This window comes from Brassica napus, chromosome A5, assembly GCF_020379485.1.
Source record: "Brassica napus cultivar Da-Ae chromosome A5, Da-Ae, whole genome shotgun sequence".
Taxonomy (NCBI): domain Eukaryota; kingdom Viridiplantae; phylum Streptophyta; class Magnoliopsida; order Brassicales; family Brassicaceae; genus Brassica; species Brassica napus.
Window position 1 is genome coordinate 8703169 of NC_063438.1, and position 15748 is coordinate 8718916.

At 39.1% G+C, this 15748-nt stretch overlaps 2 protein-coding genes across 7 annotated transcripts; both read left to right on the plus strand.

Moving 5' to 3' along the window:
• Positions 1-587: 587 nt before the first annotated feature.
• Positions 588-3806, plus strand: BNAA05G13680D. 4 transcript variants are annotated; one of them, XR_002664504.2, is made up of 6 exons: positions 681-922; positions 1003-1196; positions 1270-1609; positions 1683-1778; positions 1880-2110; positions 3162-3806. XR_002664504.2 is itself a non-coding variant. In XM_013800966.3 (5 exons), the coding sequence occupies exons 1-5, from the start codon at positions 830-832 to the stop codon at positions 1922-1924; spliced, it is 765 nt and encodes a 254-aa protein (XP_013656420.1). In that variant the 5' UTR covers positions 588-829; the 3' UTR covers positions 1925-2484. The 4 variants fall into 4 exon arrangements, 3 of the variants coding, with proteins under 3 accessions (XP_013656420.1, XP_013656421.1, XP_013656419.1); XM_013800966.3 differs by lacking the exon at positions 3162-3806 and having other exon boundaries at positions 588-922; positions 1273-1609; positions 1880-2484; XM_013800967.3 differs by lacking the exon at positions 3162-3806 and having other exon boundaries at positions 678-922; positions 1683-1769; positions 1880-2484.
• Positions 3807-6053: 2247 nt separating this feature from the next.
• On the plus strand, positions 6054-7620 carry LOC125609462 (E3 ubiquitin-protein ligase SIRP1-like). Of its 3 annotated transcripts, none has more exons than XM_048780922.1 (2): positions 6054-6235; positions 6457-7620. In XM_048780922.1, exon 2 carries the CDS (start codon positions 6462-6464, stop codon positions 7467-7469), a length of 1008 nt encoding a protein of 335 aa, XP_048636879.1. In that variant the 5' UTR covers positions 6054-6235; positions 6457-6461; the 3' UTR covers positions 7470-7620. The 3 variants fall into 3 exon arrangements, with proteins under 3 accessions (XP_048636879.1, XP_048636881.1, XP_048636880.1); XM_048780924.1 differs by having other exon boundaries at positions 6079-6269; XM_048780923.1 differs by having other exon boundaries at positions 6090-6235; positions 6451-7620.
• Positions 7621-15748: the final 8128 nt, after the last annotated feature.

Sequence of the window (15748 nt, forward strand, 5' to 3'; positions counted from 1 at the left end):
TTTTTGTTCTCAAAGTAACACTCAAGGTTCAAAGTCACAAAAATAGGTTTCATTAAAGAGGTAAATATACATTTATACCCCTTGGGTTAATTAATCCAAACCTTAGGGTTTAGAGTTAAGGGGTGAGGTTTTGGAATTAGGGTTTAAAATTTTATAAAAAATAAATACTAAAATAAAAAAATAAAAATTTTAAAAACAGTTTCAAAAAGTATTTTTCAATTATAAAAAGAAAATTTGAAAAAAAAATAAAAAAAATTTTCAAAAAAAAAATTATAAAAATTTCGAATCTGAAAATATATAATCTGAATCTATAAAAAAAAATTCATTTTTTTATTTTTATTTATTTTTGTTTGTTTATTTAATTTTAAACCAAGGGTATTAGGGATATTTTACCTTTTAATGAATGTCATTTTTGTGACTTTCTCCTTCTAGTGCTATTTTTGAGACATAAACTTCAAAAATTGCTATTATTGACAATTGCCCTTTTGATTATTAGAGTCTATATTTATGATAAAAAAAAAATTTGTGCTATCTTATAGTATTTCTCAATTAAAATTGGTTATTCTTGAGAATTGTTTTTTTCAGTTTAGAGAATTATAAAGAAACTGAAAAGAGGAAGTGGGCCTAGTGAGAGCAGAGGAGTTATTCCAGTCCTTTATTTTGATTTGATTTAATTTCACTTTAAGAGATACTGATTTGGTTAGTAAAGAGAATTTGTAATTTCTGAGGAGAGAATGATTTGATTTGATCATCTCCGATTCGATGTGATCCCGCCAACACAAAAAAAACTCTTAATCGATATTTATGAAGGGGGCGAGATTGACTGAAGATGCTTTGTGGTTCTTTGCGAGATCGAATACAGCCTTGGCTTCGCGACTATGTTAAACTCCAATCTCTCGCCGTCATCCTCATCTACGCTCAGGTCACCCCTCTCTCTCTCTCTCTTCAAATCTGTTTCGATTGGGTCTATCTAGGGTTCATCGATCCGAGATTGTTATCCAGATTGGCTGCGCTCTGATAGGATCACTAGGGGCCTTATACAATGGAGTTCTGCTCATAAACTTGGTGATTGCGTTGTTTGCGCTTGTGGCAATCGAGAGCAATAGCCAAAGCCTCGGCCGCACCTACGCTGCTCTCCTCTTCTGCGCTCTTCTCCTCGATATCTCCTGGTTCATCCTCTTCACCCAAGAGATTTGGTATGATGGTGAATCCTCTGATCTATGCTGGAGACATTATTATTGCTCATATCATGCCTTTTGGTTGATGAAGCAGGAGCATTTCAGCGGAGACGTATGGGACCTTCTTTGTATTTTCAGTGAAGCTGACCATGGCTATGGAGATGGTTGGCTTCTTTGTGAGGCTCTCTTCCTCTCTCTTGTGGTTTCAGATTTATAGGCTTGGTGCTTCTATTGTCGACACTTCACTCCCCCGTGAACCGGATTCTGATTTGCGGAACAGCTTCTTGAACCCGCCAACGCCTGCTATAGACAGGCAGTGTTCAGGTGCTGAAGAGATCTTGGGTGGTTCTATCTACGACCATGCTTACTACGCCTCTCTTTTTGAAGAGGCGGAGGCCCAATCCAATTTGAGTTCACCCAACGCAACACAGGTCACTCTTGTTTATACTGGGGTCTGGGATAAGTCACTCACTCAGTCAGTCCAATTCTTTTTTTTTTTTGTAGCTGAATCATTATTCAGCTGAGAACAATGGATTACCATCTGCAGCAGAAGCCTCTCAGATTAAGTCCCCCACATCCAGATCATTGCATGTAATTGATGTTAGTCTCCGTTGATTCAACATTCCTTTGGTTCATGGTTGTCTTGTTTAAGCTGCCTTCACGTCTCTCCTATCACATATTAATAAGACAATTCTGTGTAGGAAGAGAAAGGTTTGAAGCAACCGCCGGGGATGTCTTCATTATGAGCAAATCTCCATTCAAGAAAGGTGGTGCTATCTTAGCAAATTCTAAACAAACATGAAACATGTGTCTACTTTGCATTAGCTGAGGCTTAGGATTTGAAGCACACGCCCAAGTAAGTGAGAGAGAGATTCATGAAATAATCTGCCTGTTCTTACAAAGGACAAGAAGATTATATATGTTGACGACAAGTAAGCACCGTTTCTACTTAGCTTTTTTCATTATTTATTTTGTATGAAAACATTTATTTATTTGGGGGTACGTGGTTAGAATAGACTATAGATTAAGAATCTACCTGCTGATTCTTTCCGGGTTTATCTTTTGTGTGTAAATGGAGCTACTTTTTTTTTGTTTTGTTTTGGGTTTCAATGGAGATAGTATAAAGATTGGGGGGTGTATAGGTGTTGTCCTTGTGTGTTTGATATGAGTTTAGAGGGAGATGATCTTGAGAAGAGAAAAAAAATACTTATAAAACTAGATCGAATCTTGTGGATTGTTCATACGCATGAAGATTGTAGTTACATGCTGTGGAGACGTGATATGATGGAGATTGTTGCATTGTACATTGTTCCATGCGATGTGAGGGTTTTGACATGTTTTGAATCCGGTTAATATGGAAATGTTAGATGCGGTTTGGAGACTTGATCGAGTTTTCATAAATTGAGAGTTCGCTCCGACGATTTAAAGCAAAACTTTGCCATCGTTCGGATTTTCTACAACACCGTGTAAAGCCCATAGAATAAATAAGATAAAGCCCAAGAGAAAGTGGAGCTAAAAAGCCTATATTAAAGTATTAAATAAACCCCAAAAATGTCATGGATTTTTAATAAGTTTTTTTGAGAAAAAAGGCCGACTGATTTTTTGAGAATATTACACTGAATGTCAGTTTTGAGTTTTTTATGTCAGGATAAGTCACTTTGTACTCCTAGCACACTTTTTTCTAACAAAGCCCACTTGTATTAATTTATCTAGTTTGTAATTGGCTATGTTTTCACTAAACAAACCAAAGACGTGCTTTTAGGCGGGATGTTATCACAGCCATTGATATATATGTTTCACGATCCAACAGCTCAGATTTAGTAGAGAAAGTGTGACATGACATATATCTACCATTACACACTAACCGTTGGATTTTTTTGGTCAATATAGCATCAACGGTTTTATTGCATCTTCTACACAATTTAATTGATTTTCTTTCTCAATCTTCACATATTCTTTATGTTTACCTCTTTATTTTTTCAGATTTTATCATCTTTAATCACAATCATAACATATTCTCCGGTCAAATCTTCGATGACGGAGGTGTAATGATAACGTAGAAGACATCAACGGTGACGTAGACGACGACGAAGGGTACAACACCAATCACAACGCCAATGGTAACAGTGACGTAGATGACCGTCACACCACAGTGACGTAGATGACAGTAGAAATGTAAATGAAGATATATGAAAATGAGACGTTGGCAACATCGACGTAGACGACAACATAGATACAATCAACGTCATGTGCTTCCCTCGCCTCCACGCGTGATACTTTGGTCTCTTCGCTGGTGTTTTCTCCGGTGTCTCCTCCACCGTTCTCCACCACCGTTATCAGTTCTCAACCACTGTTCTCCGATGTCTTGTGTATTTTTGCCACCGTTCTATGGCATCTCCGCCACTATTTTCCGTTCTGATTTACATCCCCATGTTCTTCTTTAAATTCCCACAGGTAACCTAAGGTGGAGAGGAGGTTAAACAATGACAATGATTCTTGGTACCATGATTCACATCTATAATGATTCTCGTGTACAATGATTCTCGTATACAATGAATCATTCTCGTGTACAATGATTCTCGTGTACAGTGATTCACATCTATAAACAATGACAATGATTCCCGTGTACAATGACAATGAAACAAAAGTACATTAGCTATAAACAATGACAATGATTCTCTTGTACATGTGGATATCGAACTTTTGTGTATATGTGGACATCATTTGTACACATGTACGCCATGAACAATGAACATAATAAAAAAAAACAAAAGCTATAATCTCTGAGTTTTATAGTTCATACAAGAAGATCAAAAGGTATGCATGAATATTTTTGTTATTATTAGATTGAAAGGCGACACTAGTTTTAAGAGTCCATCTTTCACTTTTTCATTTTAATTTAATGTTCTGTTTTAAAGTTGTTCTATTCGCGAAAGTTGATGTATTTCTACATTAAAATGTATTAAAGCTGTTCAATTTGATATGCTAAAGCTTATAGGTTTGGACTTATCAGTGAGACATGATTCAAGTACATATGCACACCAAAAATATATAATATTGTACATGTGTACACCCATAATTGTATGTTACAGAAATATTATGTACACAATCTTATGGTCATCTAGTGTACCAGTATATACGAACAAATGTACATACACAAAACACAAATCAAGAAAAACATTAGTATCTCATAGTTTGTTTACTTAAGAACAAGAAAAACAAAATTACATATGTACAACTTACAAAAAACATCCAAAATGTACTAAACGTTACATAACAAAAGCACATACGTACAATTAATATAATGTTCATGTGAATGCATATAATTAAGTGTGATGGTAAAAGGGCTTGGCTGTAATGTTCAAAAAGGGCTTGGCTGTAGAATTCTTAGTCTTAGGTTTGATTAACGTTCACGTCATCCAAAATTGCCCACCTAAGTGTATACTTATCTATCGTACATGCACAAAATGGTTATTATGTATAAGTCTACCAGCCCAAACATAGCTTCCGTACGCGTGTACAGCATGTGTGTAACGTACATGTGTACACTTATTTCTTTGTACACACGCCACGAATACACTATTTACAATAATTTTCGGACACAACATTCGTTTCCTCCACCCGAACATCTCTGTTTCAGACTCCACCACCGCTACATACATATCACTCCCAATTAGTCTATCCTAATACTCATAGTTTTCATCCTTATGGGATAAGTGAAAATCGATGCTATAACCATCTTCAAACTCCCCGCACGGCAATCCCATCACTTCTCTGAACCCCACCAACGGGAACCGTAATGGTTTCCTACCAAAAACCAGCCACATCTCATATGTTTTTCTTACAAACGACTTGCCTAGTCATCATGCTATGAACAAATTCCCCATCAACAACCTCTGTGCTGGCAACTTGAAGAGCCCTCCAAAGCAAGAACCTATCAACTTTGCCATCTCGAGTGTATTGTTAAGCGCGTTTCTCACCCTCGAAAGATAATCGGTTGTATTAACCCTCTTGTTAGGGAACCGGTCAGTTGCAAAAATCCGTTCCGGCAGCAATTCTTTTACATCCTCCGCCTCCACCGTTTCTGCAAAACACAAGCAAAAAAGTAAATTCACATCGGTTCTTACTCCTGCAAAAATCAACCATCAGTAATACAACAGAAAACTCACCTTCAGCGATCTCCTTTCCACGCCAGCTCCATCAAATAGCCATCACAACTCGTCTCTAAATGTTGTTTTCACCGTAAATCGCCTTTGCCGCTTTTTCTCTCCTTCGACAACTTTTGGATTTCTCTCTCCGGTTGCCCTTGTTTTACATCATATATACCTTTACCCTCTCTGCAAAAAAAACTTAATCAGAAAAAGGCAAAAGGTACAACAACATCAAAGAAAAAAACTACCGCCACATAACAAATCGTCATCTTTTTCCTTTCCATGCCGGCTGCGTCTCCTCGACATCGTCGCCGTCGTCACTCATCGCTCGTCAAATAGTCTCTCTGGAAATTTTAATCTTCAGATGTCGCCGTCGTTGCTCCTCTCTCCTTCGCCGTCTCTCTAATTTCTCTATGGGATCTCAAAAGTTACGGGAAGTGAAGAAATTTTGATACACGTCTGGTAAATTAAAAAAGAAAAATAGGTTTAGTCTTCATCGGGTCTTCCCCGTTATTTTTAAAATTCAAAGTGTAACCAGAGAAATAAAGTCTCAACCAATAATATGCGACCAGTTACCATTTTCCAGGGGCAATTTATGACTTTTCACACAAAAACTACTTTAGTAGCATTAACTGCCTTATCCTGTAAAAAAAAAACTCAAAACTGCCTTGGAGTGTAAATTACTCTTTAATTTAAATGATGTCGTAATCAATCAGCAGAAAAAGAGAGAAACCGAGAAGGATCTGGAATCAGCACTCCTCCACACAAAAACTTAAACCCCCTTTGTCTCTCTTTTGCTTGCTTCTAATTTTCAAAAATAATCAGAAATTGCTCCTTATATTTTCTTTCGTCTCTGTGAGATTCATCTGCTGTTCTGTTGAAGAAGACTCGGAGTTTAAGAAAAAGGTGCTTTACTTTCTTTCTTGCATTTATCGTTTTGGTTAGTATTTTATTTTTTTTGTCATTTTAATCTCCGTGACTAGCCTTATTTGTTCTTCCTCTTTGTAAATAATACCAAAAAAAAAGTTTGTTTTCTAAAAGATTAATTGGTGAGTTTGAGAAACGGGTTTTCATCGAGACTTGTTCTTTCTCGCTCATGGTAATCTTTTGACTATGAACATGAATAGAGGCCATGGAAGAAGCTACTAATGCGACGAGTTATTGGTGCCACATGTGTTCCCAAACTGTGAATGCGGTGATGATGGAAGACGAGATCAAGTGCCCCTTTTGTCGAAGCGGCTTTGTTGAAGAGATGGATGAGGATCGGAGAGCAACAACCACTTCTATCTGGGCTCCCATCTTGATGGAAATGATGAACAACTCTGCCACAAGGAACCAGAGTGCTGAGTCTGTTGAGAATGAAACCGGAAACGGTAGAGACTTGGATTCGCAGCTTCAAGAGATTCTTAGGAGAAGGGGAAGACGTTCTTCCGTTTCCGTTGTGCAATTGCTTCGTGGAGTAAGAGCACTCCAACCTGAGAGTAGTAGTAACAGAGATGATGATGACAACAACCATCCGTCAAATGAACGCTTGATCGTCATCAGTCCTCATCATCAGATTATCGCCGTCCCACGCTCTCTCGTTACGGATTCTATGCCTGATGGTTCTTCTCTAAGCGACTATTTCATCGGTCCTGGATTCGAAGCGCTGCTCCAGCGTTTAGCGGAGAATGATCCCAACAGATACGGAACACCTCCAGCTCGTAAAGAAGATGTCGAGTCTTTGGCCACTGTCAAAATCCAAGAGCCTAGTCTGCAGTGTTCTGTGTGTTTGGATGATTTTGAGGTTGGGGTCGAGGCTAAACAGATGCCCTGCAAGCACAACTTCCATGCTGACTGCTTGCTCCCGTGGCTTGAGCTTCACAGTTCATGCCCTGTTTGTCGGTATCAGTTACCTACAGATGAGACCAAGACTACTGCTGACTCAGCAACAAATGACAACAATGGAGTTAATGAGTCTTCTTCTGCCTCAAGCAGCAGCAGCAGCCAGGGAACTGAGAACAGCGATGCAAACCGTCACGAAGGAGAAGGAGAAGAGGAGGAGAACGATGATGGTAATAGGAACGCATTCTCGATTCCATGGCCGTTTAGCAGCTTGTTCTCGTCGTCCTCGTCTCAAGACAGAAATTCATCCGATTGAAAATGTTACGTGAGGCAACCGAAGCTTTTGATATGATCATGGATGGGTTCAACCTTTAAGCTGTTGTTTTTTGTCTGTAAATAAGCTTTCCCAGATTTGGTTGAGTGTTACATTTTGAAAAACAAAAGTCTTATGAATGTGTGTTATATGATTTGTGCCACCACCACTGTAGGAGTCCATAGACTTTAAGAAACAGTGCAGTACCTTTGTTTAGTCAAGGATCGCGTTCCTATGAAATACCTTTGCCCCCAACAAGGCCTATAAGATAATGGGCTCAGCCCATTTAAAAAGAGGTCAATAGGAAACCCTAGACCTCTTCCTTCTATAAATAACAAAACACTCCTATTCTAAAGGGAACTCCTTTTAGCCTTTCTCCCATCTCTCTCTATTTCTAGAGAGAGAAACACCTCTCCACATGCTTTCATCTAGGCACTTGTGATCCCACCTGGTAGAACTACGATTGGCTTGATCCCCATTTGGGGTACGTAGGCATCCCTTCACCGGGTCCAGCAATAATCATTAAACCTCTTTTTATCCTCTTTTACTCTCCATCCATCCAGTTCAAGCTCAGCATGAAGACCTCTCCTAACCCCACCATCGAAATCTGTCTATCTCCGCACAGCACCGATTTCGGTTCAAACAATTGGCGCCCACCGTGGGGCATGGGGAAGTATCTTCGAAAAAGATTGAATTCGGAGTACGTTTGGTCGTCACTTGACCATTTAGTCGTCACTTGACCGTTTAGTCGTCACTCGACCGTTTAGTCGTCACTCGACCGTTTAGTCGTCATTTGACCGTTTTGTCGTCACTCGAGCGTTTGGTCGTCACTTTGACCGTTTGGTCGTCACCTTGGCCGTTTCTCGTCACTTGGCCGCTTGTCGTCACTTAACCGTTTAGTCGTCACTTGACCGTTCTGTCGTCACTTGATCGTTTTGTCATCGCTTGATCGTTCTGTCGCAATAAAAAAAAAAAAAAGAGTAAATGCACTTTTAGTCACTTTTACTCGTCGCAAAAAAAAAAAAAAAAAAAAAAAAAAACGACAAGCTGAGTCCTTTAGTCGTCACTTTTACTCTTTCAAAAAGCGAGTAAATGACAAATTGCGTTTTATTGCTCCAAAAAAAAAAAAAAAAGTTGACTGGGACCTACCATATTTCATTTGCTCGGTAGCAAACCAAGAAAAAAAACAAAAACAAAAAAAAAAGAGTTTTTACTCGGTCCATGCCATTCAAATCATACCGAGGATTTTGATTCTTGAAATCTCATGGTCCTACCATGATCGGCCAATCTTTTAACAAGAAGAGGCCCACATCGAGCCCAACTCACCATGAAGGCTATCTCATCAGCTCAAAGTGTGATATCACAAGCACTCGCTCGGCACCAGCTTATCCGCGTCTCTCGTCATAGCAAGCTTAATAAGCTCAACAAGTCGTCATGGCCTTGACGACTTAAAGCTCTCTAACGGGTCTTTTTCTTTTCTTCAAGAAAGACACCCGAGATGCAGCGGTTCTCAACACCGAACGACAGACTCGCGCTTTACTCGTCATAGCTGAAACAAGACCGTCAACTCCAACTCCAACAATGGCGGCTCGTTGCTAACCTGAACTCTGTTTCTTAAAAAAAAAAAATGATGAAACAGAGCATGTGATGTCTCAGCAACCTATCGCATGAATGCGACGAGGAAAAGAACTTGCTTCCCTTTTACTCGGCAAAATTGAGAGAACAACAGAGACGAGAGGCCTTAAAATCCGTTCAGATTCAAGTCGTGATGGTCTTGCCGACTTAAAGCTCTCCCGACGAGCACGCCGCGACCAGAACAAGCTCCTTAAGAGCTTAAAGCTCTTCTCATGCGCCTCAGTTCGAAGTTCATCTCGTCTCATCCCGTCATTTATTAAAGTCAGAATGGTATACGCCTTCAAACTCTCCACCAGCACCAAGCGAGTATAAACTCTGCTCCAACTCGTGCCAAACAATAGTTTAAGCTCGAGCTTATGAAGTTACTCGGCTCAAGCTCATGCGGCTACTCCAACACAGCGCCTACACAGCAAGCTCTTCACAAAGCTTTTGTGTCGTTTTCATGACGCCAATCTTGAGCTTATGTACTCTCCCAAGCAGATTGTCACCGACTAGAGCTCCTGCCGACTAAAACCTCTTGCCAAACAAAAGCTTATGACGACTAAAAGCTAATCCCAACGGTAACGATATCTCCAAAGCTCATCGTTTTGTCGCCTAAAGCTCACCAGCTCGCCAAAGAAAAGTTCGTCGTCTCACTTTACCAGTAGTCGGCTTGGGAGCAATCACAACGACTCAATGCCGAGGAGCAGCCTAGCCAACGTCACCTCCGTCACGTGCTTTACTCGGAACAGTCGATGCTCGGCACCAGGCTTGACCTTTAGCTTCATCACTTGTCACTGCTCAAAAAAGTGTCGCCAACTCTCGCTCCGTCGACTGCGGTTTGATTTGAGATCGCGAATCCATGATTTATCATGGCTCTCGCAACACGTCACGACCACGAGGTTCAGAGCTCATGCGGTTACTCGGACGTGGAGAAGAAGATTCATCTCGCGTCTCCTCGCAACTCTTTGTCGGTCACAAGCTTGAGCAGAGGGACGACGTACGCACCTTCAAATTCTGTTTCAAGAAAACGACAAGTTAGATTCTTGCTCATAAGTGCCAAAGAAAAAGAAGATTCTTACTTGGCATAAGAGAAATGAAATGAAGCTTGGGCCTCACAGCAGAAGAAACAAGAAGCTGAAGCCCAATAAGCCCAATACCAAGAACAAATAATTAGCTTTACGTGGAGGTCAATGCGTTTTGCTCGGCCACTTCACCCCATCACTTTTACTCGCAAAAGGCTTTTGGTCGGTTCCTGGTGTCGTTTCTCGCTTAGGGCTCATCAACATTGCCGAGTAACAGAGGCGAGATCCCGGTCGCGTCATTCGTCGAAGCCGCATCTTCCATAACTAGCCTATCACTAGGTATGACTTTGTCTTTCGGCTTCATTGCATTTCGACTTTGTCTATGTACTTACGCTAGGGCACGAGTATAACTTGCCTTTCTTAAGAATGAGTTTACAAATTTGCTTTTTACTAGGCACGAGTTAGTCGTGAACTCGTCTTTTACTAAGCATGAGTTGAGAAAACACGTCTTTTACTAGGCATGCGTTTACATTCAACTCACCTTTTTCTAGATACGAGTTACCGTCAACTTGCCATTTATCAAGCACGAGTTTGGTGAACCCTTCTTTCACTAGGCATGGGTTACTCGCCGAGCTACGGTTCCTAGGCATTAGTTAGGTAAACTATCTTTATTGGCATGAGTTACTGGCCGAGTTACTGTTTATAGGGATGAGTTCATAGTAAACTCTCCTAGTAAGAGTACAACTCGCGTCTTAGGCATGAGTTCACTAGCCAACTCGCCTAGTAAAAGTACTACTCGCCTCTGTGTAGGCACGAGTTTAGTAAACTTGCCTTTCTCCAAGCACATTTTACACTCAACTCGCCTAGCAAGAGTACAACTACTCTCTCTCTTTCGGGCATGAGTTACTGGCCGAGTTACGGCTTCTAGGGATGAGTTCATAGTAAACTCCCCTAGCGAGAGTACAACTCGTGTCCTAGGCATGAGTTCGCTAGCCAACTCGCCTAGTAAAAGTACCACTCGCCTCTATCTAGGCACGAGTTTAGTAAACTTGTCTTTCTCCAGACACGAGTTTACACTCAACTCGCCTAGTAAGAGTACATCTACTCTCCCTCGCTCAGGCATGAGTTACTGGCCGAGTTACTGCTTCTAAGGATGATTTCATAGTCAACTCCTAGCAAGAGTACAACTTGCGCCCTAGGCATGAGTTTCACAGTCAACTCGCCTAGTAAATGTACTACTCGCTTGGGTCGTCAAATGTAAAAGCATTGAGTCCATTTTCTTATAAACCCTCTTCGTAAAATTCATTGAGATCAATTTCATCTCTCTCAACGAACTGGGGGGCTTACTGTTGGACCTGGGCTTTGCCCCCAACAATAATGGGCTCAGCCCATTTAAAAAGAGGTCACTAGGAAACCCTAGACCTCTTCCTTCTATAAATAAGGAAACACTCCTCTTCTAAAGGGAACTCCTTTTAGCCTTTCTCCCATCTCTCTCTACTTCTAGAGAGAGAAACACCTCTCCACATGCTTTCATCTAGGCACTTGTGATCCCACCTGGTAGAACTACGATTGGCTTGATCCCCATTTGGGGTACGTAGGCATCCCTTCACCGGGTCCAGCAATAATCATTAAACCTCTTTTTATCCTCTTTTACTCTCTATCCATCCAGTTCAAGCTCAGCATGAAGACCTCTTCTAACGCCACCATCGAAATCTGTCTATCTCCGCACAGCACCGATTTCGGTTCAAACACTTACGCGTGAAGATTATTAGGTGGGGATTCATATAAGCCAAGAGTATCACGTTTGTAAAACACAACATAGGTGTGGCTTTAACGAACTTGTAGTTTTTATAGACCATCCAGATCTACTTCTCTATATATATATAGTACTAGTATTAACCCCGTGCATTCGCACGGTATTATTTTTGTTAAAAATAAAACCTAAGTTCAATTATACATAGATAACTAAATTTACATGTATAAAATAACTAACTTTGGCTTATCAAAAAGAGATGAGTATACATTGTTAACACACTTATAATTGACCAACCACAAACATATAAAATCACTTAAATCTGTTTATAAAATTCCACATTGATTTAAATTTGATCTTTGAGTACAAATATTAGTTTAAAGTTTCCTGTTTTATTTATTTTTGTCTTGCCTTTCATGTTTAACATGTAGTTTATGGCTTCTTTGGTTTATTATATCCATTAATGTATTAACTATTCCATCTTCAAATGAAAAAAAAGCTTACAAATCCAACTGAAAATATCAGCATGTAATAGAGAAACATCTATCTATGAAGCAAATCAAGAAGTAAAAGTCAGTAAACAATGAAAAATAATTAAATCTGAATATATAAGATAAATGATAAGCAATGCATTACACTTGACTAAACCATGCAGACTCTAGTAAATACTCTAAATATAAATTGTATGTTGATGTGAAAGCAAAGTTGAGAAATTATATACATAGAGAACCGTCAAAATACCTTTGAGATTAAGAACATTTATGAATTTGATTGTTTGAACTCCTATTTTATGGGATTTAAGAGGATGCACTAAATCTGAAGAATAATTTGAGATATCAAACACCTGAAACAAACAAACAAAAAAATTGAATGCAGCGAGATGGACAAATTTACCAAGAAACTGAAACAATTAACACATACATGTAGCTAACATATACAGATATCTGTTAATTTTGTTTTAGAATTTAATCATTGTTCCTATAGCAGCACCATTGTCATCTTCAACACTTCACGTTTCTCTTGTCCCTGCAACCGTACATAAACCTGTTTATTTACAGGAAATCTGAAACATTGAATTTACAGGGAAATAATGTTAATCCAAAAGTGTTTTCAAGATATATCTGTGTAGTAAAAATATCCTTTAACAGTCTGATCCTTTAGGTGGTGAAATAATAGAACCTCTTTATTTTTATAAAAAGGCCTTCCTGTGATTTTACCACGTCGTCTGCTATTTATCTTCTTCCTCCTCGCTTTCTGGCGGGTCTTACCATGAATCTCCAGCCTGTTCTGATGAAGCAATAAGATAGCGTCACTGCTATATATGAGTTGTTGAGATCCCTTTACTCTGAAATTGAACCGTGCTCTAGTTCAAAACATTCATTAGGTTTTGAAATAGAAGAATGAGCAAATCTCTGTTATGACTGATTTGGAGTTTTTCTTCTGTTTACGTATTGAATCTGGAAGATATAGGAGCAATTAAAATTGAAAAGAGTAAGATCGTGGATCATGGGCTATTTCAAAAAACGTTGATAGATACGGTTACTTTTTTTTGCTTAAGCGTTTTTTTTCTCCTTAAGCATTATCTAGTTTGATTTTTTTTTTTTGCAATTATAAACATATCTTATGTGGCACAATTTGATTGGTTAAGTGACTTGTGCTTTAGTATATAAGAGATACAACTTGTGTGAACTTATAACACTACTACCTCTCTTGGAGTAATACTCAACCAAAAGAAAATAATGAATCGTCTGGCTTTATCATTAGTCGCTTTGATTCTTCTCTTACTCTCTGCCTTCAGCAACACAACAATGAGCCGAACCTTGCTCAGTAAGTGACCTTCTTGTTGAACTCTATATAATATTATTATCACTTGTAAACAGATTTCATTATTCAATTCATTTTATTTTCTACAATTATCAAGGGGAAGGAGTACCTGCCAGTTTAAAAATTGATGTCTCAGAGAGTGTGTCGCCGCCAGCTCGTAAAAAGTCACCTAAACCTCCTGGTCCTGGACAACAGCATCATTGATCTCTTCAAAGTTTTCTTTAACCTTCATGAACACCAAATAGTTGATCATCATAGTTATCGCTTATGTTGTAAAATCATATTATTGTACATGTTTATATCCAAACAATAAACATGAGAAAAATAAAGCATAATTTTAAGTTTTGTCCCCAGATACAAGCATAATTTTTTTATTAATTCAAAAACCAGCATAATAAATTATTTTGATAAAACTATGACCTCACTGATTTAATGTATGTGGGTGCATTGTTCACATGGTAGAAAAAAAGAGAGGGTAATCCAGTAGGGAAGAAACTTGATAGGACTTTGATAAATGGGACTTGGTCCTTGGATGCATTAATACCTTTATTCTTATGCTAAGTGCAATAATGGGGAAGTTTCTGATCATGCTAGATGTATGGTGTTATTATCGGATATATGAGAAGAAGTTAGAAGGCCGTTTAAGTTTCTCACCTTTTTGGCAGATCGCGAGCAGTTTCTACCTACTGTACAGTCATTATAGGATACGACAGAACCCTTATTCGACTCTAGAACTACTCTCAGTCAGTTTCATCACAAGTTGAAGTTCCTTAAGGAGTTGGGAGCACTGAATAATTATTAAGAATCACTTTGGTAACATTACGGAGAGAACAAAACAGGCGTATGAGGCATTGTGCTTCTGGTAAAATCAGGTCCTACTAGATCCAACTCCCTCAAACTTTGCTGTGGCTGATGAAATTTCAAACGTAAGGCACAAATTGGCTAGTATTGAAGAACATTTCTTTCGGCAAAAGTTTTGTATCAGATGGCTTCAAGCAAGAGATCATAGTACTGCTTTTTTCACGTAGCAGTCAAGGCTAGAAACTCAAGGAATTCAATCAAAATTTTGATTAATGGGGATGGTGTGTCTTTTAATTTGGCGCAAAATATTAAAAAAAAAAGAAGTTGTACAGCATTTTTCAGAGATTTCTCCAACAATATCAAGATGTCAGTGAGGATATTTCAATTCCCTCTCTCCAGAATTTGTTGACCTTCAGATGGTCCGCTGTAATAGATGCAAGTTTAGTGGCATATGTCACTCCTCAGGTGATATTTTCTGCATTGCACTCCCTCCCTAATGATAAAGTTTCGGGTTATGTTGGCTATACAACGGAATTCTGCATTGATGCATGGTCTGTTGTTGGAAGTGAGTTTATCACCGCGGTCCAATATTTTTTCCTCTATGGTTTCTTCCCTACAGGGATCAATGCTACCATCTTGTCTTTAATACCAAAGGTTGAGAATGCTCTGACTATGAAAAAGTTCAGACCAATAGCATGCTGTAATCTATTGCATAAGGTCTTGGCTGGCCTCCTCAAGGTTCTAATACAATAAGCAATTAAACCTAATCAGAGTGCTTTTGTCTAACAAAGATTATTTTTGGAGAATGTCTTGCTTGCTTTTGAGTTGGTCATTGGTTACCACAAGACATCTACATCTCCTCATTGTGCTATTAAGTTTGACATTTCTGAAGCCTTTGACATAATTAGGTGGCCTTTTATCACATTCGACTTGAAAGCCATGAATCTTCCCGATCAATTTATTCATTGGATCAGTGTTTGTATATATTTCAACGGCATCTTTTCGGTGGCGGTTAATGGGAGCTTTGAGGAATTCTTTACGAGTGCAACATGATCAGATCGGTTGCTCTCTCTCTCTTCCTATGTATATGGGATCATGAACAATGTTCTTTCCAAGCTTTTAAATGAGGCAGAAGCCAATGGAGAATTTGAGTACCATCCGCAGTGTCGAGTAGTGAATCTAATACTTGAGTTTTGCGGATGATATTTTAGTCTTCACGGATGGGTCATGGGTCCGTGGATTCACTGGATGAGTCAATTTGCTAG

What these genes read in the sequence shown, in the direction of transcription:
- BNAA05G13680D (XM_013800965.3), top strand. Translation starts at nt 830, where the DNA reads ATGCTTTGTGGTTCTTTGCGAGATCGAATACAGCCTTGGCTTCGCGAC. An exon ending in TCATCCTCATCTACGCTCAG is followed by an intron (nt 923 to 1,002) that starts GTCACCCCTCTC and finishes ATTGTTATCCAG; the next exon opens with ATTGGCTGCGCTCTGATAGG. An exon ending in CTCTTCACCCAAGAGATTTG is followed by an intron (nt 1,197 to 1,269) that starts GTATGATGGTGA and finishes TGGTTGATGAAG; the next exon opens with CAGGAGCATTTCAGCGGAGA.
- LOC125609462 (XM_048780922.1), top strand. Translation starts at nt 6,462, where the DNA reads ATGGAAGAAGCTACTAATGCGACGAGTTATTGGTGCCACATGTGTTCC.